Source organism: Lagenorhynchus albirostris, chromosome 3 (genome assembly GCF_949774975.1).
Source record: "Lagenorhynchus albirostris chromosome 3, mLagAlb1.1, whole genome shotgun sequence".
In the NCBI taxonomy this organism is placed as follows: domain Eukaryota; kingdom Metazoa; phylum Chordata; class Mammalia; order Artiodactyla; family Delphinidae; genus Lagenorhynchus; species Lagenorhynchus albirostris.
In genome coordinates this window covers 134,114,589-134,140,794 of record NC_083097.1, presented here as the reverse complement: position 1 = coordinate 134,140,794, position 26,206 = coordinate 134,114,589, and the positions used below count along the sequence as shown (strand labels likewise).

The 26,206-nt window shown below is 44.9% G+C and overlaps 1 protein-coding gene across 8 annotated transcripts in view; it reads left to right on the top strand.

The window, feature by feature from the left end:
• Positions 1-26,206, top strand: part of EBF1 (EBF transcription factor 1) — a 413,301-nt gene that overhangs the window by 4,544 nt on the left and 382,551 nt on the right. For 4 of the 8 annotated variants that reach the window (XM_060144143.1, XM_060144141.1, XM_060144139.1 and 1 more), the window contains exons 2-5: positions 14,836-14,954; positions 17,124-17,280; positions 17,834-17,897; positions 18,529-18,584. In XM_060144143.1, the coding sequence (XP_060000126.1) occupies positions 14,836-14,954; positions 17,124-17,280; positions 17,834-17,897; positions 18,529-18,584 (396 nt within the window). Of the gene's footprint in view, positions 1-13,888; positions 14,955-17,123; positions 17,281-17,833; positions 17,898-18,528; positions 18,585-26,206 lie in introns of those variants that run through there. The other 4 variants (XM_060144138.1, XM_060144137.1, XM_060144136.1 and 1 more) reach the window with 3 other exon arrangements.

The following is a 26,206-nucleotide window of genomic DNA, read 5'->3' as shown; positions in this document are numbered from 1 at the left end:
TCACCTGGGGAGAGTAATATTCTTGAGAGAGAGTTTTGAATGTAGTTCAGAAATAATTAAATGCCTGCCTTGATTGAAATAGAAAGGCAATTAAGACAATGAAGCATTTTTCTCTGTGTTATCTAGGACATATTTTTCTCATTTTCCTCTTGAAATGGGAAAATTTGAAACTCACACATAGTGGTGACAAATTACTCATCCCGAGGTTAATTGTTCCCCAACAAATACATTACCAGTAGGGAAGGTGGATGATTCCACAGGTTTCAGAATCCAACTGTGGGTAGCATGATGCTTGGTATTCACACAGGCCTGGGTTTCTGGTGTGGCCAGGATAGGATTTTGGAAAAGTTTTTTTAATCTCCTGCAGTCTCAGGCTCCCTCACCATAATTAGGGGTAAAAGTACCAAACTGCAATGGTGGTATCATCAGGTTTGTAGGTGACAGGCTATCACATGCCGAGCCACAACTGAAAGCTGACTTTGCAATATGTTCCAGGGGCTTACTTATTGTAAGAGGGAGCAACCTGTTCACATAAAATGAACCAATTAACCAAGCTCTGTTCACTTTACGCAAGCAAACTGTCTCCCAAATGTGTGTCTCTGGTTATCTGGGATGGGGCACAAACAACACTAATATGTGCCCAGGAATAGGGTGATGGGATGGAGAGAGGGGACAGAGATGACTTTGAATGTCATAGCTGTTGCATCTATTAATTTCCGCATGCACATGATTATCTATTTGATGGTGTTTTTAAAATTTCACTAATATGTATTGGGAAGGCTTTGTGACAGATGAATAACTCACAGTCCCTGTCTTCAAAGGAATATAGGGCAGAAGAGGGACTTATGTGGTTGGGTATGATATCTGTTGGTTTAAAACTTCAGGAGCTTCCTGGGTGAAATCTGGCCTCTGTACACGGAGGGCAAGGAGAGAGGGAAGAAAGAGACAGACCACTCCAGATTTGTAGGTGGCAGGTTTGATAAGCAAGAGAACTTACATACAAGGCTTGTCTTGGGTAGCTGCAAGATGAGTAGATCTCTGCACGTGCCCGACCGAATCTTAAAAGTTTAGGTAGATTTGGGATAATGGGATTCAGTCTCGTATCCTGTCCAGATGGTCTCAACAACACATTGCTCTCTCAAGACTGTGTCCTTGAAAACAGTTCCCACTGTGGGAACAGAGGGCAAATGTATATTTCAAGGACAGGGGAGGGGGCTAGCAGCCTCAGATTGCCCTTACTCAGCTCGAGGGTCAACAGGAGGTCACGTCTCCTCCATGACCTCCTCCAAAAATGTCTGAGTAGGCTAACACTGACAAAACTCTAAAATCTCTTATGAGTTAACATAAGTTTATTTCTTGCTTGTATTAAAGTGCATTTCCTCATGCAGTTTTAGGGACCCAGATGCCTTTGACCCTGTGATTCTAACACTCCAGAGCCGGAGTCAGCATGGCTCGTGGGTCAAATTTGAATACTTTTTTTGTGAATAAAATTTTATTGGAACACAGCCACATCCATTTGTATGTATTACCTGTGTTTTGTAGCTGCTCTCACACTACGACCGCAGAATGAGTACTTGTGACAGAGGGAGTATATAGCCCATGAACCCTAAAATATTGACTCTTAGCACTTTACAGAAAAAGTTTGTTAAGCCTTGCCTTATAGCATTGGAATCTTCTCTTGGATTATCTGATTCAGCTCACAGAAGGGGGAAGAAGGGTGGAAGATTCTGTGGGAGGTTTTTATAAACTATATTTGGAAATGGCTTCCATCAATTCCACCTACATTTTATTGGCCAGAGCTCGGTTGGAGCTTCCCTGCTAGGGAAGCTGAGAAATGCAGTCTTGGCAATGGCCCAGGAGGAAACACATAGCAGTTCTCCACAGACTGGTACTGTGCTAGACTCTTCCATTTACTCTATCTTCGTTGTTCCTCAAAACAGCTGTTTAATGAGTACAGTACTACTTTGCTGATGAGGTACCTGAGGTTCAGAGAGGTTAAGCAACTTGCCTCAAGGTCACTCAGCATCAAAATAGTGGGAGTGGGGATTTGATAGTCAGGATATCTTGCTCTGAAACTTGCAGTATTCTCTCTGAAAAAAACTTTTTTAAAATTGTGGTAAAATACACATAACATGTACCACTTCAGCCATTTTTAAGTGTACAGTTCAGTGGCATATACAATATATTTTGGAGAGTGGGGAGTTTCTTAGATTTTGACAGGAATTTAAAAGCACAGGGCTTTCATTTCAATGATACTATTAAAAAGTTAAGCATAGTCAGACTTATCTGGGTAATTTCCATAAAACCGAGTACTGACATAATATTTTTAATCTCACATTTTAGTTTGTGTTTATTGGTGCCAACAGTGATTCTTTATTGTCATAAGCTGGCAAGAAAGGGACAGAGGTGGATTTGCTACTGAAATAACTCCTTTAAGCTTTTCCACATGTATTAAGGAATGTTTTATGGTGGTTCAAAAACAGAGAAAAATGGTAGAAGAATTGAGACATTACGCCAGACATAATTATACAGGCATACCAGCCTCAAAGAACCTACTTTTTTGAACTCAGAACCATCTTGACATTTGAGTGGCAGTTTAGTTTCCACAAAACAATGTTTTCCAGTGTTTTATTATTGTTCATTTATAAATCTTTGCTTTTGTGGTGTTTTTCATTATTTTTATAATTTGTTTTCACAGTTGTTTGTGCTATATGCATAAAGAATTTATCCCTAGTTTTATGCTTGTGCATATTTAAGTAAGATAGTAAAATTAATTTAAATAAAAACATGAGGGATCCAGGAGATTATTTTCTTTTTAAAAGGTATGTGTACAGTCGTCCTTGGTATCCGAGGGGGATGGGTTCCAGGACTCCACAAATAGAAGAATCCAAGGACGTTCAAGTCCCTTATGTAAAATGGTGTAGTCCAGTCGGCCGTCCGTATCCACAGGGTTCCACATCCAGTGGATTCAAGCAACCTTGGATCCAGAACGCAGGGATACGGAGGGCTGACTGTATATGACTCAAGTTTACAAAAGACCACGCCACAGAGATAGTTTTCTTTTACAAAAGAGTTATATTTGAATTAGGAAACCATACCAGTCAGGGCAGACTAAGCTAAGCTGTGATAAGCGAACCCCAAATCGCCGGTGGCTTAAATCACTTGCTTACATTAAATCTATTGGGTAGGGCTTCCCTGGTGGCGCAGTGGTTGAGAGTCCGCCTGCCAATGCTGGGGACGCAGGTTCGTGCCCCAGTCCGGGAAGATCCCACATGCCGCGGAGCGGCTGGGCCCGTGAGCCATGGCCGCTGAGCCTGCGCTTCCGGAGCCTGCGCTTCCGGAGCCTGTGCTCCGCAACGGGAGAGGCCACAGCAGTGAGAGGCCCGCGTACCACAAAAAAAAAAAAAAGAAATCTATTGGGTATTGGCAAAGACCTCTGCTCATTGTGATCATGGGCAGCAGGACCCCAACTGATGGATCTACCCTTGGTAATACCTCTGGTTGAGGGGAGTGACTACTCTGGGTCCTCTCCTAAATAAATGCTCTGGCTCAAGTAGGTCAGATGACCACACCTAACTACAAGCAGAGTACTGTAATTTTGGGGGAGTACCCAGAGGAGAGAGAAACCAGGAATCAGTTCACAGCAATAATGTGTGTAACAGAAAGCATCCTTCATCTTTCTGTCAAGTAGTACCCTGTGCCCTGATTTCAACACTTTCTATTCCCTGGTAGAGTTGCAGACAGCTTTCTTAATTTCATGGGCAGCTGTGGCTCTTGGGTTACAGCCAGACCTGGCTGCTTACTAGCCACGGGACAAGGGCAAATCTCAACCTCAGCTCCTCCCTTGTGAAATGGGGGAGAAATGTCACTTGCATGGTTTGTTCAGAGGAGTCAAGACAATAACTCATGTGAAATCTCCTTCTCAGTTGTAAACTATTATCCAAAGGAAGGTAATAGTATTGTTTTTGGTAGTCAGTCATACCACACTGAGGATAAGGAACGGAGAGTAATGATTTCACCCTACAGCACTTGTTACATGATCAATATTTTCTCACAAAAATTTACTGAAAATTCACGAGAAATTTCCTTAGGTGATCTGCTCTTGAAACCTGAAGAGAACAGCTCTCCAATAAAAAAGCAGAATGTTCCTCTTGGCTAGAAAATGAAAAAGCATTTTACATGGCCCCAAATCTATATGGTCCAATTTTCTAGCAGATTCCTACCTTAAAAAATGTGAGGTTGAAGAAAAGAAGCACTATCTATCTTCTTAAGAAACAGTAGCTTTAAGTTGGGGATCAGTGTGAAAAAAATTACAAGTGTCCCACAAAATAGTGCTGAGGATAGAAACAAGATTCTTGTACTACTGTGGTGTTGATTCCTAAAACTGAAATCACCCAAGTATCTTGGAGTTCTAGTTTAGTAGAACTGGATGGCATCCTAAGATGGTCTTACTCCAATACTCTTATTTTCCAGATGAAGAAAGTAAGGTCTGGAAATGTTAATTGATTTGCCCTAGATTATGTTCCTTAAACACAAGTTGATAAGTCAAGTATTTTTCCCTTTTCCCCAAGCTGAAATTATAGAGATGAACCCAGTGGAGAAAGAAATGTTTCTTTGTTCCCTCATACAATTGCTAATAAGAATCTTTTCTAATCAGAGCCTATAAAATTCCCTACATTGTGTATCTGCAAGTGGACAAAGGGCCCACTGGAAATTCTTATGAAGGTCTAGCAATGATTTTGAGATTCCTTTTCTGCCTATCTAAAATTCAATTGTTTCCCCATTTCAGAATTTTCAAAATGATGTTTTAATCCACAGGAAATGTATGAATTGAGTAAGAAAATAAGATAACCAATTTCTCATTGAATAATTTCATTATCTGATTATTCTATTTAATTAGAAGTGGAAGTATACTTTTCATCTTAGGAGAATTTTCACATTGTCTGTAAAAAGAAAAAGAAACATAAGCTACCTTCCTAGGCATATTAGTCAGGAGAGGCTGGATTATGCTGCAGTAAAAAATCTCTGGGACATACAGTAAGAAAAGATTATTTCCCATTCACGTTAAAAGTCCACTGTGGGTTGGAGGGCTCTTCACTTTTTGCAAAGAGTGGCAGGTGGAGCGAAACTCCATCTGGGGATGGCCAGCAGCTGTGACACGGGGAAGGGGATTTGGTGAATTGCACACTGGCTCTTAAAGCTTCTGCCTATAAATAACACATACTGCTACTGCTAATTCCTCATTTGTGAAAGCAAATTACAAGGTCATATCTAAATGCAGAAGGATCAGAATACTTTAATCTTACTATGCACCTGGAAGAAGAAAAATCATAATTTTGGTGAGCATCTCTAATGGCTACCATACTAGGAATAAAAAAAGAAGAAAATAAAAACAGAACAGGACCCACATAGCCCCACAGTACGTGACCCAGCTGTCAAAAAGCCAGCGTCTCACACCATCAGTATGAATCAAATCCCCAATCAGGGTTAATAAAATACCTGTCAGCTATACAACAAAATCTCTTTAACACATTAATTTGAGGCAGGTAAGATTTCCTGAGTCCATTTATTCATCTTCATACATTAGTATTGCATAGAATAGGAAGCAGGTACAAATGAACTAAACTAAATGGGCTGGGATGAAGTTTCTAGAAATTCATTTTGGGCCAGCTAAATGGGGAGACACATTTATGCCTTTTGTGGATTTTATTAGACTCATTTCTCTGAGGAGAAATCAGTTCTTTGACATGATTATACCAATCAATAGAGTCTTTCTAAAATAATTTGACAATAGAAAAGTTAGAGCCTGATTAGATAGAAAAGTTCATATTCACTTAAATTTCTAATAAGAGTAATTGTTTAATGGGTCACTCTACAAAGGCACCCTGAACCTTTAAAACTTAGCCTTTTGGGGAAATGTCTGAAGGTCTGGAATATGTTTAAACAAGCTTCATTTGTTTCTTTTATTTGGGTACAATTATTTGCTTAGATACATATTTTAAAACTTTTAGTGTATTACTAGCAACAAAGTGTTTCAAGTGGGGGGAAAAACTAGCCCAGAACATCCCCAAAATTAAAAAATAGAGTTTTGTACTTTCCAGAATAGTAAGCACTTTTATAGTCTTTCTTTAGATCCTTCTTGGTAAAAACCTACAAAGCAAAAGGAAAGGGTGAGAATCAAAGTCTGCTGATCTACTGTTTAATTATATCTTTCCCCCCCCACCCCTTAAAATCTTATAACAGAGCAGGGTTAACATTAACACAGTAACCACAGTAAACCAAACATATTTTACTACGTATTTTATGTTCAAGATGAAAATGAAGATATAATAGTGAGATAATTTTATACAGAGGTACCATGAATTCTCTGTGAATAGGGGTAAGTCGATTTTGTGTTTTCTGCCTTACTTTCTTAAGCTATCGTTACTAATTATATAAATAGCAAACTTTTATTGAATATTGACTACAGTACCAGGGGCTGTACCAAATACTTTATATTTTCCCCTCACTTATTCCTCACAGCAAACCTACTTTTACAAACAAGGAAATTGAGGATGAAATGACTTGACCAAGGTCACCTATCTAGTTAACAGTGGAATCCTCTTTTGGGATAAATCATTGTGGTAATATTTCAACTAAGGTATCTGATAATTGCAGTGTTTTTCTAATCCAACTGTCCTGGAAAGAATTTAAATTGGCAGTGGTTCCTTTATTCATAAATATATGAATGCCCACTCTGTGCCTGGTCCTGTCGTAAAGCCTGTGGATATAGAGCTGAATAAATTTGCAAGGCACAGAGGTTAAGAAAAGTGGGTTCTGGCATCACACCAACAGACTTGGTTTGGGATCTTCAATGCGACCTTGGACAGGAACTCTAGCTTCACCTGAAAACTGGGAAATTATACTGATGCTTACTTCATGGTTTTCCTGGTAAATTAAATGAGATAATGAAAGTCAAGTGTTTAGAACAGTACATTGCATAAGATGCTCCATGATATGCTCTCAGTAAATACCAGCTTTTATTGTTATTTTTGTCGTTGTCGTTGGTATAAGCAACAACAGACATTGTCGAGGAGCTCCCTGTTTAGGGAGGACGGGGAGACATTTAAAGGATATTTTCCTGTCCGATATGATATGAACATTAGGCGAATCAGGAAAAGGCGTGAGTGACTGCCTATAGAATGGGTTTGGAAAGTTTTCGCGGAAGAGGTGAACTTGAGCCGGTGATTGCAAGGGGAGAGGAGCTTCTCTAGGTGGAGAAAAGGGTGTAGGCATTCCGCTCCTGTACAAAGGTGCGGCGGCAAAGGTGTGTTTGGAGGAATCTCTAGGCTCTGGCAAAGTGGAACATTCTAGTGAGGGCAAGAGGAATGAAAAGCAAATGGAAAACCAGTAGTGGGAACTTGGGTGGTCTGAATCAGGAAAGGCTCTGCCTTGGTCGGCAGTGACGGGAGGGAGGCCGGGTGATCGCGAGGTGGCGCTGTGGCTCCACGTAAAGGGAAGATTCGGGCACCCGCGGGGTCACTGCATGCCCAGGGCAGCCTCGGAGAGGCGGGGCACGGCGGTCTTGGTGGGCTTGGCACCATCTTCATACAGCGACCAAATAATGGCGGTGATAAAGATAATAAATACGCAGATAATCCGAAGCAGTCTCTTTTAGGACACACGGCATCAATAATCAGAAACCGTCCGCGAGGAACAATTAAGAACGCGGAACTGTCCAGCAGGGATTAGTGCGCGCGCATTCCGGGTAATTTGTGGACCCCGGGGGAACCTGCCTCGCTCGCCTGGAGCCGAGCTGGGCGCTAATCTGTAGCCTCTGGGCGGTTCCTGCGCCCTGTGGACGACCACCTCCTACCTGCATGCCAAAGGAGCTACAGTTTCCACGCCTGCCGTGGGGCGCTCAATCCGCATCCTGCCCATACCTTTCCTCCGATTGGACCTGAGATCTTTGGGGGACTACTTCGCTGGGTTTCACATGCAGATGTGGACACACGAATCACATATGAGCTCAGGCTCAGACACGTGTACGATGCTTTTGCACACATTACATGCACACCCACTCACATAAACGAGGACTGTCTACACGTGGCACACGCACACACTATACACATGCACTCGTGTACTCACGGTTGTGTGCAAAAATCCTCAAGCACGCGCACACATGCACCCAAGTGCGCGATGTCACTCACTGCCACACACTCGTATTGCACAGACCCACGATATGCAACCACTCTTCGTTTGTACAAATATTTGCACACTCACATCACACACATCCAACAAAGACCTCCAAGCGCGGAGCGGTGCGTAAATATCCAGTGAATTGCACGTTAAAGAAAACACACTCGAGAACTTTTTGTGACTAGGGCATCTCGAGGTTGTCTGCTAAACTCGTCCTCTCTTCTACTTTCCTCTAAGCAAACTGGCCTTCTCCTTCCCTTCTGCTCCAAATCCTCGAAGGCCTCAGTTTCCTTCTTTCAGATTTGCACTACTGAAGGAATGCTAATTTCCAAACAGCCCGGCAACCCCTGTTCTCGCAACCTGGAGTCTCCTTCCGTGCGGGGAGCGAGGGCCATTCAGACTCCAGAATCAATCAGCCGGATCAGACTCCAATCCTGCGGGCTGGAGGACTGTGGGGAAGGGTCAGGGGAGGAGTAAGGTCGCGCCCTGGGGCAGCATTTGACTGGGACCTTTCTGGCAGTGCCCCTAACTGTGTTCTCTCTGCACAGAGTAACTTCAGCTTTTAGCTATGGTCATTCCAAGGCCATACGGCCTTCCTCCATTAAAGCGCATCCGCAGGTGTCCAGATTTCTGCCCTCTGATGGGCGTCCCATGCATCCCCGCAGTCTTTAATTTATATTTCAATTAGGCAACTTTGCGTGCGCCTGGAGCTCTAAAACTTCAGCTAGGGCTGGGGAGAAGCGGCTGACTGGAGGTCACATAACAAATGTGGCAGAGCCAGGGCTGGAGCTGGCACGACCCTAGCGCGCCCTGCCGCTGGCGGCCCCGAGAGACGCGGGCATTTGTATCTGACCGCTGGAGTGCGCATACAGTTCGCGTATTAGGGCTTTTCAGAACCGTTTACCCTCCTCTCTACTGTCTGCTGCCTGCTTTCGGGGGGACAACTTGCACCCACGCTCCTTTCTCATCCAGGATACCTACAGGCTCGAGAGCTAAAGGGGTCTTCGAGCCATGGGGGTCAAGCACCAAGGCGAATGGGGGAGATAAGCGCCGAAGCTGGGTGAGTGGTTCGGATCCAAGGTTCAGAGGAGAGGCTCTGGAGAAATTTGGACTCGGCGAGTTTATTAGCAATGCGGCTGTGGACAAGTTTCATTTTAATCACAGAGCGTCAATTTTCTCACCTGTAAAATAGGGGTGATCTTACCTGCCTTGTTTGTCTGTTGTGGGAATTCGGTGAGTTTATGCCCATAAAACCTTCAACAAATGGGATCTGTTCTTATCGGGGGGCCGCCCCAGAGGAAACCCGAGAGTCTGCAGGCTCGATCCGGGAAAGGTTTGCTCGAAACCCTGGCCTCAAGCCCTCGTCCCATGCAGACTAAGCGCTCCCAAGCCAGGGCCCCAGCGGTGTTATTTGCCTGATTTCGACCTCCTAGCTCTCTGTGGGTGACTTTGTCCCTCTCTAGGCCTCAGTTTCCCTGTCCGTGCTGTGGGAAGAGGCACGCTCCCAGGGTCTGGAAGTATCAGTCAGACTGGGTGAGCAAACCGGGGCTTCTCTGCAGTGCTGGGGGGTCGGAATCAGGGTTCATGGTCCAGGGAAATGCCCCCTTCCTTTTGCCGCTTGCCAGAGAGGACTGAGAGCAAGGAGGGAGGATAGACGGATTTCCGGTGGAACCGTGGCCTCCTGCTCCTACGCATTCCTCGAGGGCAGCGGGTAGACGTATTAGAAGGGCAGGGGAAGGGTTTTGCCGCGGGCGACCGGGATACGTTGTTTGAGCACCCCCGCCGGCGTCTGGGTGCTGCTCAGGGGCCACTGCGGAGTTGCGCCCCGCTCAGATCCTCTCTTTCCCAGGGCCCGGGGCCACCACCCTCCACCCACCTATCCTCCTCCTCTTTGGGGCAGTGCCTTGGCCTCTGTCCAACCCTGCCCGTGACTCCAGGCCGCGGAGGGACGCCTTCGGAGCCGGCCGCGCGCGGCAGGACTTTGCGCCTTTGGCCTTCATCGCCTCATCTTTCCTTTTTCCCTTCTTCCCAGCTTTGAAAGAGGCATCTTTCTTCCGGTTTCACTCTGAGTGGGCTCTGGCTAGCGGCAAAAGGTAGGGGGCACTTCCCAGACAGGCGGCCCTTCTGGGGGCGTGTCTTCATAAGGGGGACCGAAACGAAGGAATTTTCTAAATGACAGGTCCCCAAGTCTGGCCTCCTGGGGGCGGACTAGCGGAGAAGATTCCCTCTTTCCCTGGGACGTCCCCCTAGTCTTAGATGGGCATCTTAGCTGGGCATCTTGTCTCCGCTCTTTTGGGGAGCGGGTGTGTTTCTATTTGCTCTCCCCGGAAGTTACCGCGGCGACTGATGCTCTTCAGGAAACGGACTTGATCTCTTTGTGCTTTAAGAGGGTTGGGATATCCAAGAGTGAGAAGGTGTCAAAGGTCGGGGTGGGGAGAAGGGCTTGCTCACAGGGCCTGAGTTACCCCCAACGCGGGGAGACCCCGAGGGCTGGGCAGCCTTGTCTACAGTCTGGAGCAACTGAGAGGAAGTGGGTGGAAGCTAAACCGCGTCCTGGCGCTCTGAGAAGCCCTGAGGGAGTCTTCACTCCAGGGGAAATATCAAGTCTTTCCAATTGCTCCTTCCCCATATAAACTCATTCTGCTGTATATTTTCCTCATGTACATGTTCTTTACCCCTCACTTTCTTCCTCCCTAATTCTGCAGGTCTGGACAAGGCCTGGAAATCTGCATTTCTAACAAAATTCCTCCTTCCCCCATTTGATTAAGCTGATAAGCAGGGTTTACCTTATAACTGATTACTCTGATAAGTTACCCTAAAGTCATATCACAGATATGCTACAAAGCCTGGGCAATGCTATACATACAAGTTTGTCTCTCCACAGAGGATATGACTATAATGTAAAAAAGCATGAAGACAGTCTCAGTACATACTTTACAGTCACCCCTGTACACACAGGTTTTGCTTTTTGGAGGTGGTGCAAACCTACCTGAGGGAAGACTGAAAAGCGTTTAAGGGATTTTTCAAAGTTTAAAACTGCCAGTGCTAGTTCATTATTCACCAGAGGAAATCCACAAAAAGGTACCATTCTGCTGGCCTGGGTGTTGTTCCTAGTTTTCTATCACCCTCTTTGTCTCTTCTCCACCTTCTCTTTAGCTTCCTTCCTGCTTAAACATTTATTACTGGGTAAGAAAGCAAGATTGAAAGCACAAGGATACCCAGAAGAAAAACTACGAATACACTCTGCTTGATTAAAAGAAAGTACACTCACCATCCCAGGTGAAGTAACTGCTGTCTCTGCATAGCCAAATGGACTTGGTCATATCAAAAGATACTTGCCCCCTTTTATTTTTCCTCCCATGGCCTGGTGGATGTGGAGGTTGCCTTCCTCTTATTTAGTTCCTGGAGATTACTGGCTCTGGGGCAGGAATTGGGCTGCTGAAGGCTTCTTTCTCTGGGCCAATTTCTCTTTTGGATCACGCAGCTTCAGGCCCCTCCACAAACACATCATTTGCAGCGTGCTTCTAGATTTGCTTGACCCCCCTAGAAATCCATCTGTTGTGTTGCTGTCACTGAACCTGGTCCTCAGAGTGGCTGTGTCTCTCCTTTCTCTGTCACCTTTGGCAGTGATCTGATGCCCCATTGTGCGTTCCCCATCACTGGGGTATGTACCTCACCAGACTCAACTTGGAGTCCTAGCACTGTTTACTGGAGAGTGAAATGGAGGCTCAGGCAATTAAAGAGATGGAGATCTCGGTCTTATGCCAGTGCTACCTGGGACTTTGATAGGAAGGTGGCCTCTGCTTCCTGGTCCCCCTTCTCTGAAGGATCCCCTCAGAGAAGGCAGGGGATGGTCCAGGAAGGGGAAGGGATTGGTTCTGGGGACCCTTTGGGCCTTGGAGGTTAAACTTGGAGCTTTGGGAAATTTTCAGCAGGCCAAGTTTCAATTGTGCACTTAAATTCTATAGAGATAGAGGATGTCCAGCTTCCCCTATTCCCTCTTCACAAAACTATAATCCTTCCAGTGTTTCCACCAACATACCCCTTTTGAACATCTACTGTGTGCCAGGAACTCTGGTGGGTAGTGTGGGGATCCTGATGGATCAAACAGATCTCTTCGAGAGCTTCTTGGAGGAAATGGCATCAATTATGATATCAGGGAGGAAAAGAGCACATTAAGTGGTCCAAATTAAATGGTATGAGACTGGGCAGGCTTTGTGCACAAGAGATAAAGCAGTGTTGAAGACAGTGGCCATGTATCCTCAGGCCTGGAACACAGTCTTTCAACTAGTTTATGAATCTGGAAGTGGCTCCCACTTTCCTGCGCTGCCAAGAGCACTAAGTTTAACTTCTGCCTGTCTCCATTCCATTCAACATGAGCATGTGTACTTTTCCATCACTGACCCCATGAGCTCCCTAAATCAAAAGGCCAAGAAAGGCCGGCAGAAAGGGGACCTGGATTTCTGGCAGAGAATTTCCCCGAAGGAGCCCTTAGCAGATTTGGCTGCAGTCAGGGAGTTCCTCTGAGGGCAATGAAACAGAAGTTCACCATGTGCTTATTAGAGGTTACAACCTGCTAAAAAATGATGGGGCACGTTACGCAGAAACATCTAGCTATTTCCTTTGCCAGCCACAAGCTTACATGTTGAAGGGTCTGAGGAAGGAGATCATTTCGTCTTCCCTTCCTTCCTCCTTTCTTCCCTCTCTCCCTCCCTTCATTCCCTCCTTCCCTGATCTCTCTCTTTCTTGACAGGTGGCAGAGGCCGAAGTTGGGGGAAGGTTTGTTCAAGCCCCCATTTTAACAGAAAGAATGAGGAAGAGAGAAACCCTACACCAGATAACTAATCAGAGACGTTGTTTTTGCTTTGGTAGTTACTCTAAGGAAAAAACTATTTGGTGGGGCGGTGATGAGGGGGTGGGGATTTATTCCGAGCAAATTTTAAAACGCAGCCTGGCACAGCTCCAGTGCGAGCATTCGTTAGGTAAACGGTGGTTTACCTATCCCGCGGGATGCTCCAGAGAAGTGAGCATGTGAGGACAGTGCCTAACGCCGGCGGTCTCCAGGCTAGCCGCGGAGCGAGAGGGGTTTCAGTGACTTGACTAGGGGCAGAGCCCGGGTCCCCCACTCCCTGGGGATCCACAGCGCCTTGATTGCCGGAGCCCAGGGTCCACCCCACCCTCCCAGCGTGGAGGCAGTGCCGTCCGCGAGCTCCCAGCGCCGATCTACACACCCATTTTTCCAACCCACCACCCCCTCCTCAAAGCGAAGAGGTGGGCACCTGGCATGCGCGTCCTGCTTTTTCTGCCCGGGCTCTCCCGTCTCCTCCACTTTTGCCCCCGACGTCCCAGAACAGCGGAGCAGGACACGGCCCTGGGAGGGCGCAGCCTGTGCGCCTCGAGCGCGCTCAGGGCGCGGCGAGGATGCTTAACAGACTGCAATGGCCGGGATGCAGACCCCAGCTCAAATCCCTGAGAAGAATATCCTCCTCCCCTTCCTTCTGTCTCCCTTCTCCTGCCCGGCTCTGCCCAGCTCAGCCCCGCTCCTCTCCAGCTTGGACACGGGTACTAAGCGATCCTTCGCGCGCCACTTTGCGAGGAACTTTGGCCGGCTCCCCTGCGCCACCCGGAGAGGGATGTTAATGAGGGAGCGTGGCCCTGTGCTGAGAGCCAGTAGGCTCCTGCGCCGCGATTGGCTGAGGCGAGGCGGAAGGATGACGTTATGCAAATGAAGGGGCGGGTCATTGCCGCGCGGGCCCCGCCTCCTCCCTTTGGGGTTAGTGTGCTTGTGTTTAGCTCTGGGGAGAGTCAAACTGGATTCCATAGGGAAAGCCTGCAAATCACTTCTATTTTAGCAAGGAGAAAACAGAATCTCCATTCAGCAGGGTCCACCTCTCTCTCTTTCTCCCTCTCCTCTCCTCTCCTTTCCTCTCTGTCTTTCCCTACCCCCCTCCCCCTTCCCCCCACCCCACTCTCCCTCTCTGGTGTATCTGTCTATGGCAACCAGCGTCCTCCTCATCTATACGCACTGAAAGGAAAGAAACATCTTTGGTTGGGAGAGAAGGAGGAAAAAAAAGAGAGAGAGAGAGAGAGAGAGGAAAAACTTGCCTGGTTGTGGAAAATGACACTTGAAGTAGCAAAGCCGGCAGCGCGAGTTGAGTCTATTGTTTCTTAAATTGCCATCAGGGTTTTTTTTTTCTTCCTGCTTCTTCAAGTGAACGGTACCTCTACAAAAGGAAACTCCAGCCCCTCCTGTCCTCCACCGGCCTGTGATCATTACAAAAAAAAAAAAAAAAAAAAAGAAAGAAAAAAAAAGAAAAAAAAGCACCCAAACCAAAAATTAACCAACCAAACAACCCCCAACAGCCAAGCATACATCTCTATTTTTTTAATTTTGGTCTTTTTGTTGGATTTTCCCTTCCTTTTTTCTCTTTTTTTTTTTCCTTCGGGTTATCGCTCAGTTTTGAGCGAAGGTTTACATTTTTAAAAAATTTGCTTTCCAGCCCGTCTTGATCTTCTAGCGCGAGTTCAACAACTCAAAAAAAAAAAAAAATCTCTGGCTGGCGTTTTTCTTTCCTTTTTTTTTTTTTTTTTTTTTCAAATTTTCAAGGGGGAGGAGATTTTCCACAAGAAAAGGTTGTTTTCATGTTTGGGATTCAGGAAAGCATCCAACGGAGTGGAAGCAGCATGAAGGAAGAGCCGCTGGGCAGCGGCATGAACGCGGTGCGGACGTGGATGCAGGGCGCCGGGGTGCTGGACGCCAACACGGCGGCGCAGAGGTGAGTACCGCTCGGGGACCGCGGCCGGGGAGGCAAGCCGCGAGCAGCAGAGCCGGGAGGTGGTAGCGGAAGCCGCCGCCGCGGGGCCGGGCCGCGCTCTTGCGTCTGCCGCTCGGCTCTGCTCGTCTCCGGGGCTCCGGTCTCCCCGGCCGCTCTGTCTTGGTTGCCTGCGGCCGCAGAGCCAGGAGCTGCCTGCGAGGAGCCCGCGCTTTACCGGCACTTTTCCCTGCCTGGTCTGTGACTGTTTTCATTTTGTTTTAAGCCTGAAGAGGCGTCTCACCAGTATGATGTTGGATATCTGTGTTTTTCTGTGATTGCTGTTTCTTTTCAGGCCGCCTGTCTTTTTTTTCTTTCCTTCCTTTTCCTTTCCTATTTTCTTCTTTCCTTTCTTTTTCTTTCTTCTTTCTTTTCTTTGCCTTTTCTTCTCTATTTCTTTCCTTCCTCCTTTTCTCTCCTTCGTTCTTCCTTTCCTTCCTCCTTTTTCTTTCTTTTCTTTCCCCCCTTTAAAAAACTTTCCTTCTCCTTCCTTTCCTTTCTTCCTCCCTTTTTCTTCCTTACTCCTTTTCCTTCCTTTCTTCGTTCCTTTCTTCCTCCTTTATTTCCTTTCTTTCCCCTTCTTTTCTTTCCCTCTTCCTTCTTTCCTTCCTCTTCTTTCTTCACTTTCTTCCTCTTTCCTCCCTCTTCTTTCTTCACTCTTTCTTCCCCTTTCCTCTTTTTCCTTCTCTTAACTCCATTTCTCTCCCCTTTTCTCTTTCAATTTCCCCCTAGAATCATCTCTTATTTCTCCTCTCTGGTTCTCCCTCCCTCTCCCTTTAGCTTTCAGTTTTTCTTGGTCCACCCGAAGAACAGCAACTCCTAACTTTAATTCTGATGTCTCTTAAAAGTCTTCCCCGCCATCTATGACCATGGCCTCTTCTAGCCCCTCTGCCACTCTCAGCTCCTGCATGCTAGGCTGTATGGCCTAGAGGCACTGCTTTTGGAGATTGACCCGGGGGAACTTTCCTGGGCACCCTCAGTACCCATTCTGGGGACTCCTGGTCCCAAGTGAGAAATGGTCCCCCCCTTTTTTTAGGCCACCAGCTGGGCTTGGGGGAATGGGAGATCTGTGGCTCCATGCTCTCTCTGGCCCAGAGAGGGCGGAAGGGGAAGAATGAAGATGACTAATTACATCATCCTCATCTTCTCCGGGCTGGGGACAAGTGTCCACAACACTGTTCCCATCCCCGATGATAATAAGGATGGGGGTGGTTGGCAGTAAGAGTGAGTTGGGTAACTGGGCTAGAAGCGAAAGTGTGTGTGTGTGTGTGGCGCGTGCGTGTGTGTGTGTGTGCGCGCCCTTGTGTCGGGCAGGTCGGGCTGTCAGTGGCCGCCCTGCGCCCCTGGTGCCCCAGGCTCCAGCCCCCGGGAGGGCGCGCTCAACCCTCAGCCCTTATCCATAGGATTTCTGGAAAGGGTGTGAGGATTTCTGCGGAACAGCGAAACTTTGTCAGGACAGGTCTTTTAAAAAAAACACCCAATTCCCTTTCCCACAGCGACCACTCCTGACTGCTCTGAGTTCCACCCACAGATCCTTTTTCTCCACATGCTTTATTTGTGGGGGTGGGGACAGACAGCTTCCCGAGGCCGGGCACCCGCGGCTGGCCGGGGGCGGGGAGGGGGCGGCACATGAGGTTTCCCGGAGGATGGCTGCTGCAGCGAGGAGCTGAGCATGTTCCCCATCCATTCTCACCTGCCCACGGGAGATTCGAGGGAGTGGCGAGAACCAACTCCCATGCCCACCCTCCCTTTAAGTTGTAAACGACCGGCTTTATTCCACGATCGCGCTTCACCTCATGCACCGCTACTTTTCTTCCTCCCCACGCAGCGCGCGTCTGGTCGGAGTAAACGCGTACAGCGTTTTATCTCTTGCGCAAAACCCAAACAAAACTTTCACACCTCTTCGTCAAGTTCGGGGGGCGCGCAGGTCCTCGGCGGGGAGGACTGGGCAGGCGAGAGCACGCATGTCCCGTCGCCGGGTGGGCCCGGGGCGCCTGAGGGGGCGTGTAGGGAGCCCACAGGGCGTTTTGGCGGGCAGAGAAGGTGTTTGAGGGTTCGCGCGTGTGTAAGAGGTGACAAGGGGTCGCGGTTGTTGTCCCGCTTAGCCGTCTAACTCTGCGTCTTTGACCGCAGCGGGGTGGGTCTGGCCCGGGCTCACTTTGAGAAGCAGCCGCCTTCCAATCTGCGGAAATCCAACTTCTTCCACTTCGTCCTGGCCCTCTACGACAGACAGGGCCAGCCCGTGGAGATCGAGAGGACAGCCTTTGTGGGGTTCGTGGAGAAGGAAAAAGTAAGTGGGCGCAGCGCCGCTGCCCCTCGCCCCCAGCCGGGGAGCAGGCTCAGGCGCTTCGGGAGGCGAGCTCCTCGCGAGTGCAAAGCATCCATAACACACTCCCGCGCGGGGTCCCCCAAGCCACTTCCCGTTCTGGGCGAACCCGGACTCCTAGTTCCTGAGGTTCTGCTCCAAAAAAGCTCGTGCTTAGTCCCCAAAGATGGAGAGAGGCGAGCACTCCAGAGTCAAGGGCGCTGGGGATGAGCCCGCCCTCGACCGCGCGACCACGCGTGGCTCCTGCCTCTGCTGGCCCAAGCTCGAGCCCCCAGGCCCTAGGAACGGGATCTCCCGTGCGAGCCCCACGGAATTTTTTAGAAACTTAGAGGGAGCAGTAAGGGTCGGGAGGGCGGCAGAGGGATCACAGTTGGCCACAATTTCTGCTGCTCCCGGGCCTGTCCGGCTCCCAGGCCAGGGGTCCCTGCTTGGGGAAAGTTGCCTCGAAGTCTGTCCACTAGCTCACGCCGACCTCTCTCCTGCGTCTCTTGTGTCTTTGCGTCCTGCTGCAACCCAGGAAGCCAACAGCGAAAAGACCAATAACGGGATTCACTACCGGCTCCAGCTCCTCTACAGCAATGGTGAGGTTCCCGTCGGGTCTGCGCCGGCACCCCGGGGCTCCGGGTGAGGGTAGGGGGCGCGGGGAGCTTCAGGTGGACGAGAACCCTGAGCAAAGCTCAGTCGTCCGCCATCCTCGGGGTAAAACGGCCTCTCCTAAGTTTCTCCTGAAGAGGTTTCACCTGAGGAGGCCCTGAGTGGCTCGAGGGCGGCGGCATTAGCGGACGCGTACCTGGGTCCAGGTGTGGCGCCTTGGGCCCCGCTGGGCTGCTTTCTTTCTTCTTCCCCTTCCTAAGGCCGGGTTCCTCCGCTTAGCGTAGACTTCATGCCCAAGTCCGTTGAGTTCAGGGGGCTACAGCGGTCAGGGCCTTGGTGGCTCCCGGAGAGCACGCAGAGGGACTCCAGCCGTGGGAAGGGAGAGAACCCAGGTGGGGGTCCGCCTTATTCCCAGCTGCTGTGCTTGAGGGTGGGGCCGCCTTCCAAATGCGCTCGGGCTGGGCCAGAGGCCCTTCTCCGGGAACTGGGGAAGGGGGTCCTGGCTGCTTCTCCGGGACAGTCGGAGTTCCATCAGCCTTGGAGCCCCATTCTTTGTTTCCTGCAGATCCTCTCTCACTTAATTCTCCTTCGTTCCCCTGTCCCCCGCCCCTCCCCCAGGAATAAGGACGGAGCAGGATTTCTACGTTCGCCTCATTGACTCCATGACAAAACAAGTAAGTTTCTTAAATTCGAGCCGCGGGGGTGACTCTACGGCCGCGAAATTTGGGAGAGTCTAGAAGCTGGCTACTCCTTAGCGGGAGGGCTGGGACTCGAACTCTCAATGCCAGGGCGGACCGCGCTCTCAGCGCAGCCTTCCAAATGCCCAAAAGCACGTTGACTCGCCGCGTGGAGGAGATGGCTCGACGTCTCCTTCTTTATAAGGGAAATTCAGACCTTGTGATTTAAGACTACACGGAGTGCTGCGTGGGGAGAATATGGGCTGAACTTCCTTTGACCCGGCCGGGGAGCCCCAGGGGCGCAAAGGTGCGCAGAGACCCTCGTGCAGATCGGGCTGAACTAGTGAAACCCAAACCATCAGGACCTCCCCCGGGAGGCAGAGGTAGAGGAAGCGGGTGAGGGGCAAAGGCAGCTTCCCCAGAAACGGTGAGATGGTCTGAGAGCGCACTTGACCCACTCTATACATTTTTTAAAAAAGAGATGGTGGTGGTGGTAGTGTTGGAAGACGGAGCGACAATTGTTAGAAGATATTTTGCAAAAATTCTCCCGGCTTTTGCCTCCAAGTTTGGCAAGAAGCCAGGCAGCATGAGTGAGCTTGTGGTCTTAAAGGTACATAGACGGCGTTTTCTTTAGCTCCCAACACGCGGGTGCCAAGCAGTATACATTAAGGTTGAGTTATGGTTCAAAAGATACAATTATGAGCCGAGTCAGAAAAGAGGTCTGACGTTTTTACGAGGGGCAGGAACATTTTTTCTTTTTAATTTTAAGAAAAAGTTTAAGAATTAAATATCTGGTTAGGTAGTTGGAGGATTTTGTGACAAAAAAGGAGACAGTTTTATTGGGTGGGAGAAAGAAATCAGAACAAAGAGAAAAGTTACCCATTGTGTACTGACCACCAATTTAGTGAGAGGGTTAAAACTGGTTTGCTTGATTGCGATTTAAAAATATTCCCTTTAAAATAAGGGATGTAGTTTTCATAGATACTGGCTTGGAAGGTTTCAAATTAGAGAATACATGCATACTTAAAAAATGTTTTTAGATACCCATGGCTTAAATATGTTGTACAAAATGCACGTTAATAAGCTGTTGGGAGTTTTAAAATCTGCTCAGCAAGAACCAATTTAATAACAGCTAATTGTAATTTTTACCTTTATTTCATTGTGAACCAAGTAAAAAGCATGAGGGTATGACATGTATTTTTTAAAATGATAAATACATATCTCTTGAAATCTATTTCAAGTTATTAGCCTAAAATATTTGACTTTCTTAAAGATCTGTTTTATTTCTTAGTTGATGGTTCAGAGTAAACGCACATTTATGCTTTTACTCTTGGTATTATTATTGTTTTTTATTATTATTACTATACTGGTTCTGATCATTACATAGGATAATTCCCTTTGATTTAGACTCTCTGTATTTTGTTAAATTTTTTTCCTGCCAAGCAAAAAATGCAAAAGCCTTATTTCAGTAACTTTTTAAAAAAATGATATCAAAACAAAAATGTCTTAAGTGGAATTTTGTTGTTAAAAAATTGTCTTTGATACCCTGGGTATATTTTCCTGCCATTCCCATCAGACGAAAGAAAAGATGGGAGGGGGAGAGGGAAAGTATGATTTCTAATACGTATTCTTTATGTACTTATTAGAGTTTATTTTTTAAAGAATAAAAACTCCCCACAAACCAGTATGTAAGGCCTGTCTGCCTGTGAAACATTGCCCACTTAAATATTAAATTATCGGCAACTCTATGAAGTGAACAGTTGTAAGGCGCACAAAATTAGGACATGTTTGATTTTAGGCCCCTTAAACCAAAAGTGCCACAATAATTGATCTTCCCATTATGAGATGAACTGACTTTACACACTCTTCTAAGTTGGAAGAATAATCTTCATTTTTATAAAGCAATACATCTAATATCATTTTACTAACAAGGTCATAGAGCTTAAGAAAAACTTTGGCTAAGGCATTCTTTGACTGCTTGGTGTCATAAATTCTATCGGTGGTGGGGGTGGGAGTGGGACCAGAATAAGATATAGTGTAGTAATAGCAGGTATAAGAGAGTTACTTGCCATACTGTGACATCTCACTGAAAGTTAAAATTATAAATGTAGGCAATTGTATATTTTGGTGGGGAGCGACCTGAAAAAAAGGCTTAGTAATTATCTGAATTTAGTCTAAAAATATCAAGAAAAAAGATTTTTCCAGGCATACCTGTTTGCTTTCATAATAGTTGTCTAATGCCTTCTCTGTAGCTTTTACTTTGAAAGGCAATCCCTGCCCGTTATCCGGTTGCTTTTTCCTTGATTATGTGCTGTAAGAGTTTGGGAAGTACGTTAGCTTCTTGTGTACACAGCTAATACAATAGTCTTCAAAAAGCAGATCAGCGCGAAGAGCATGACTTTCCTTAGCTGTGACATAATTATTACGTTTTAGCTTTGATGAGTAAAACAGTGGATTCTCATCTAGCTTGAAATTATTCTGTGATAATTAAATGCCAAGTCTGATTTTTAAGTTTCTTAATTTTTTTATTTTAGTTAAGTGTGCAGTGACCCCTTCAATCAGAAGTAAGTCTTGACATAAGGTGACCAATTAAACGCTTACTTCTTTTTCCCCTGTGAAATTATTCCAGGTAGATAGACTCAGGATTTTGATATTTAGAGTGCTGAATGGAATAATTACAGTGATGTGATGAGTTCTAATAACATCATAAGTTTCAGTGGGAGTATCTAAGCAGAGTTCAAGTGTCTTCTCTTAGCTGCTTATTTATCGCAACATTTTTCACATCAGAGATGCAGCTTTATGTATGTGATGTCATATCTTTGACTCAGAAGTTGGGGTTAAGACTTGAAGGGAATCTTTGGCAAGCAAAATTCAAAACTAGCTGTGCACTTTATATTTTCATAGAATGTTCGTGATCTTGGGTGGAGTTAGCAGCTTTGAGATCAAACAGAAATGTACTCAATCAACCAAGATGTATTGGTATGACACAGTATTTCACACCTTTTCAAAGTGTCTCATTACACTATTTGGGGTAATGACTCTTAATTTTTGACTCTACCAGGAAAGGGAAAGCTTTATTAGAAGTGAATGTGTAAGGATCTGAGCCCTCTTATCCCTATGCTTTTCTTATAAAACACTAGGGATATAATTATATTTAAAATATTTGTCCACCAGCTAGAAAATAAGAAGCTTGCTTTTGGGAAGGGTTTTGCAAAACCAAGTTTAGCTGGACTAAAAATAGGGTTTTTTTTTTTTTTTTTTTTTTTGTCATTGCTGTTTTTGGTATTCCATTAGTGAGCATGCAAAAAGGCCTGTAGGATCCAGAAGTTGATGGCTGTTGCATCCAGAAATGGTATCTACTGCAGAAACTCAAATGAACTCAGTGGGAGAGGTCTGAGTTTTAATGTGCCTCAGTTCAGATTTTCCTGTAGTATTTGAGATATAATTACATTCTGTGATTGCTTCAGTGAGTTATCTTTAAATAGTTTTTTTTAAAAAAAAAAACAACCTTTAACTTATCTGCCCTCTTACCATCTTGCTTTGAAAAAAGGGACATTTTTATAATTCAAAGAAAGAGTACCAAATTCCATAAAGTTATCAAAAACAAAACATTCCCTGCCCCCAAACCAAAGCTCTTTTTTGGAAAAGGAAAAATAATAGTCACATAATCTTTTTGTGTATGGATTTGAAGGTAGGTGATATGGTGAGGGGACCCCTAAAAAGTCCCAGCACTGTGGGAAGTCTAAGGTACAATAATTAGAACTGCTGTCATAGTTCTCTTTCCAGCTAATCTTTATATATTTGTTTTGATATTCCCGGTATTTCAAGTTATTGATGCAAGTGCACTTTTTCCGATTGATTGTTTCATCATGTCCTGCCACAGCTACGTAGATTTGATTAACAACCCTTTCTGTTCATGGTTCTTCATTGGTAGATAAACACATTTTTAGTGTATCAATAAGTTCCTAAGGAATTCAACTAGGCCAGCAGAGAGGTTCTTTCATGTATTTGGGGAAACAAACAAGCAATGACAGGGCAAGTTTATAGTTAGGAGCCATATTTTAGCAGCTTTCTCTCTTCTTTGGTAACATGTCAAAAATGCAGGTGATTTGAATTTCCTTGCACATAGAGGAATGAAGAAGTTTGGGATTTTTATGCATGATCAGGACCTGTGTTTGGGAAAATGTAAACTCATCACAGTGGAAAATGTGTTGTTTGGAGTCTGGGGGTGAAAACAAAGCTGATGGTTTTGGAGAGATTGCCGGAGCCAGATGGCCTAGTACTTTCCCAGTCTGGCGGTCCAACTGCTCCCTCCTGGATAATATACAGCCATTTGTTCGGGGATATTTACGCTAGAGCTGTTTCCATGTGAATGTTTGAACAGCATTAAAAATGAACGTATTAGTAGTGATGCATTTATCGAACTTGTATGACTACACGGATAGTCTGTTCTTGTGTTTTTACTTATATTGCTGAGAGGAATGAAGGAGGGTCTGGATGTTGGTGAATTGTTTATATAGTTGTTGAGCAAGAATGATTTGGTCTTAGTTATTAAAATATGTAAGCATTTGGAAACTAATTGAGGTAATGGTAGCACCTACCTGGAAGCTCAGTTGTGAAAATTAAATGAATTCATACATGGAAAATGCTTAGAACAGTGACTAGCATACATTAAGTGCTTAATAAATTAGCTGCTTTTATTATTTTACTATTATTACTATTATTACCCCATTGAGTTGACAAAACCAGTTGTATCTACTAATATAGATGTAAATGTAGTTATCGTATGAGTGAAATATCTTTTATTACTGCTAGAAAAAGAAATATTGCATGATATTGTTAGAATGATTCAGTTTTTATCTTGGTGTTTGAATAATATGAGAGATTTTATTTCTTTGAGACACAAAAGATGCATTCTGAAGCTAACTGCTTTTTGTACACATTCTCTTTTTATTCAGGGCTGTGATGTAACTGAACAGCATACTGAATATGATATCATTCCTTTGCAACTTTCCTAATTCAGTTCTGCAAACAGGCCTGCTTAGCTGCTGAGCTTAAATTACATCTTTGTAATTTGTTCACCAGTAGCTAAGCTGCTAATTGAAGCAAAATAATTTTTTATTTTATTTCACTATTAATTTTGGATTGCTGTTTGACACAATTGTTTATGAAACGTCAATTTTGTAGTGTTTTCTTTGTCACAGGTTAATTTTTAACTAAGGCTCCCTCACATACTGGAAATTTCTTGAACCGCATTAGCTAACACTTTTTTTTATTTTAATGACAAGAAGTGGAACTTGGTGGTCGAAAGTAATGATTAATATTACAGCATGTTGATAATGTACGTGTTCATATTTTTTTATTAGTTTTGATTCTTGGTAATTTGCTGCCAAAGTCGTGTTGACAGTCTGTATTTATAGGACACTTTACTTCTGGTTGAAGGAGATACTTTGTACATTCATGAATGTATTCTTTAAGGTGACAAATTAGGTTTAGCCTTTTATTTTGTATTTGGAAAAAAGAGTGATGTATTTTCAAGGTTACTGTTTTGATTTAAATGGAAAATTAGGAGTTTTTGTTAGTTATAGGTAACCTATCTACCTGTCTTCCTTCCTTCCTTCCTTCCTCCCTTCTTCCCTCCCTTTCTTCCTTCCTTCCTTTCTTTCTTTCTTTTTCTTTCTTTCTTTTTCCTTTCTTTCTTTCTTTTTTTTCTTTCTTTCTTTTTTCTTTCTTTCTTTCCTTTCATTATCTTTTTCTGTCTTTCTAAATTAATGATGACAAGTCTCCGATTGTTGGTTTGTAAACCAAGAAAGACTCCTAATGAAAACATTTTGTTCCTAAAAACCTTTCAGATTTTAATGAACCAAAGTCAAAAGTATTCTCCTTGCTCACTTTATTTTTGCATGGAACACAAAGAGTTAAAATTATTAGAAAAGTAAACAAAGAAAACTGTGCTCAATTCTCTGTATTTCTTTTGGCATCCCATTGAAGTGTGATCCCTGTGTAAGTTCACCATCTATTTTTTGTTTTACTGTGTGGTCTTTATCCATAGTAAGTTTCAATTAACTTTTAAGACCCAGTGATATTTTAGAAAAGTGGAGATGAACCACAATTCACAAGATGCTTTCTAAAACAGTGGCAACAGAGGCAGATTTTTTCTATTGATTGATTTCTTTTCGAAGTTGGTATAGGTTAATGTGTAATTGGGCATTTGAAACTGATGGCATTTCATCCTCTCACAGCAAACCTTCTGGCACTGCTGTGTAAGGATGTGAAAGTTTAACAATTCCTATTTTTTCCTTCATTTTTGTTATTATAAAAAACTATTCTTGAAAAAAACCTCAATCAGAAAGTCAACAAAGTATTAACAATAATTGTGATATTTCCATTATGCTCATTAGAGGAGAACGTTAAGAAAAGGGAGGCTAGTATATCAGAAGAATAAACCTGCTCCAAATATGTCAAGTTTTGACAACTTGTTTATCAGTTTCACCAGGTTTTTAAAGTTGAGATGAAGTTTGTGCTGTTTATTCTTTTACTTTTTTTCCTGTACAAGCATTTCTGCCACCTTAAGGGATTTATTTGCATTGGCAGGATTAATGTAAACATCGTTTTCTATTTTATTGTATTTTGTTGTTGTTTTTGTTGTTTCTTAGGTTAAAACCTCAACTTGCTTCACCATCAAATCATTTATCTAAATAATGTATTTGATATGCTTTCTCTCCCGCTCCCGCCCATCTCTGTAACAGGCCTCCCATCCTTACTGCTGATGAACACACTGGTTTCTTTAAACCACTGTTGTTTTTGTCACTCTCACAGCAGACTACCTTCCTCCCAGTGAGCAGATGCATGACTTACTATGGAGGATGAAGATAAGCCTTCTTCTTGGTGTTCCATTGTCTAGGTCCTAGACCAGCTGTCTATTAAAATGGTTTCACTTAAAGTAGTCAGTGCTGTTTATATGCTTCTGTGATCTCCCAACTGATCCGGCCTCAATGAGCTTCACTCACACCGCACAGAGGCACATATTTAAATTGGGAAAAGAAGCAGAAACTTCTCCCTAAGCTGGTGTTAGAGAACCCCTTTCCTTTTAGGCTCGAAGTCTGGGTTTGCTGAACTGTGAACCAGTCTTGACGTGTGCACTAAATGTACATGGTAGAGATTTGATATGTGTGAAAGCTGGAGGGAGAACTTGTAGGCATTTTTTAAAAGTCTGTTTTATTGTTGACACTCTACATTGAAGACGTTCATCAAAATAGATTTATCCTGTTTTCCTATGTTGGATCTCATCAGAATGTCGATTTCTTGGACCATACTTTTATATAATAGTGTGGTGTGTGTGTGTGTGTGGTGTGTGGTGTGTGTGTGTGTGTGTGTGTGTGCATGCATGTGTGTGTTTTAACAAGCTTTTTCAGTAACAAAAACTGCTTAGGCAAGGTTGGAGGTGGAGCTGCCTTTGACAGAGTTTCACTGTGTAGCTAACTTTATTACACTGAGGTTCTAGATTACTCTATTTCCAGAATTTTAGTTCTACTCCTTAGGAGAGGGAGAAGACTCTGTTTCACTTGTTTTTATTTCAGAAGTCACAGAAGCAGCAAGCACTTCTTCATCTGTGTTTA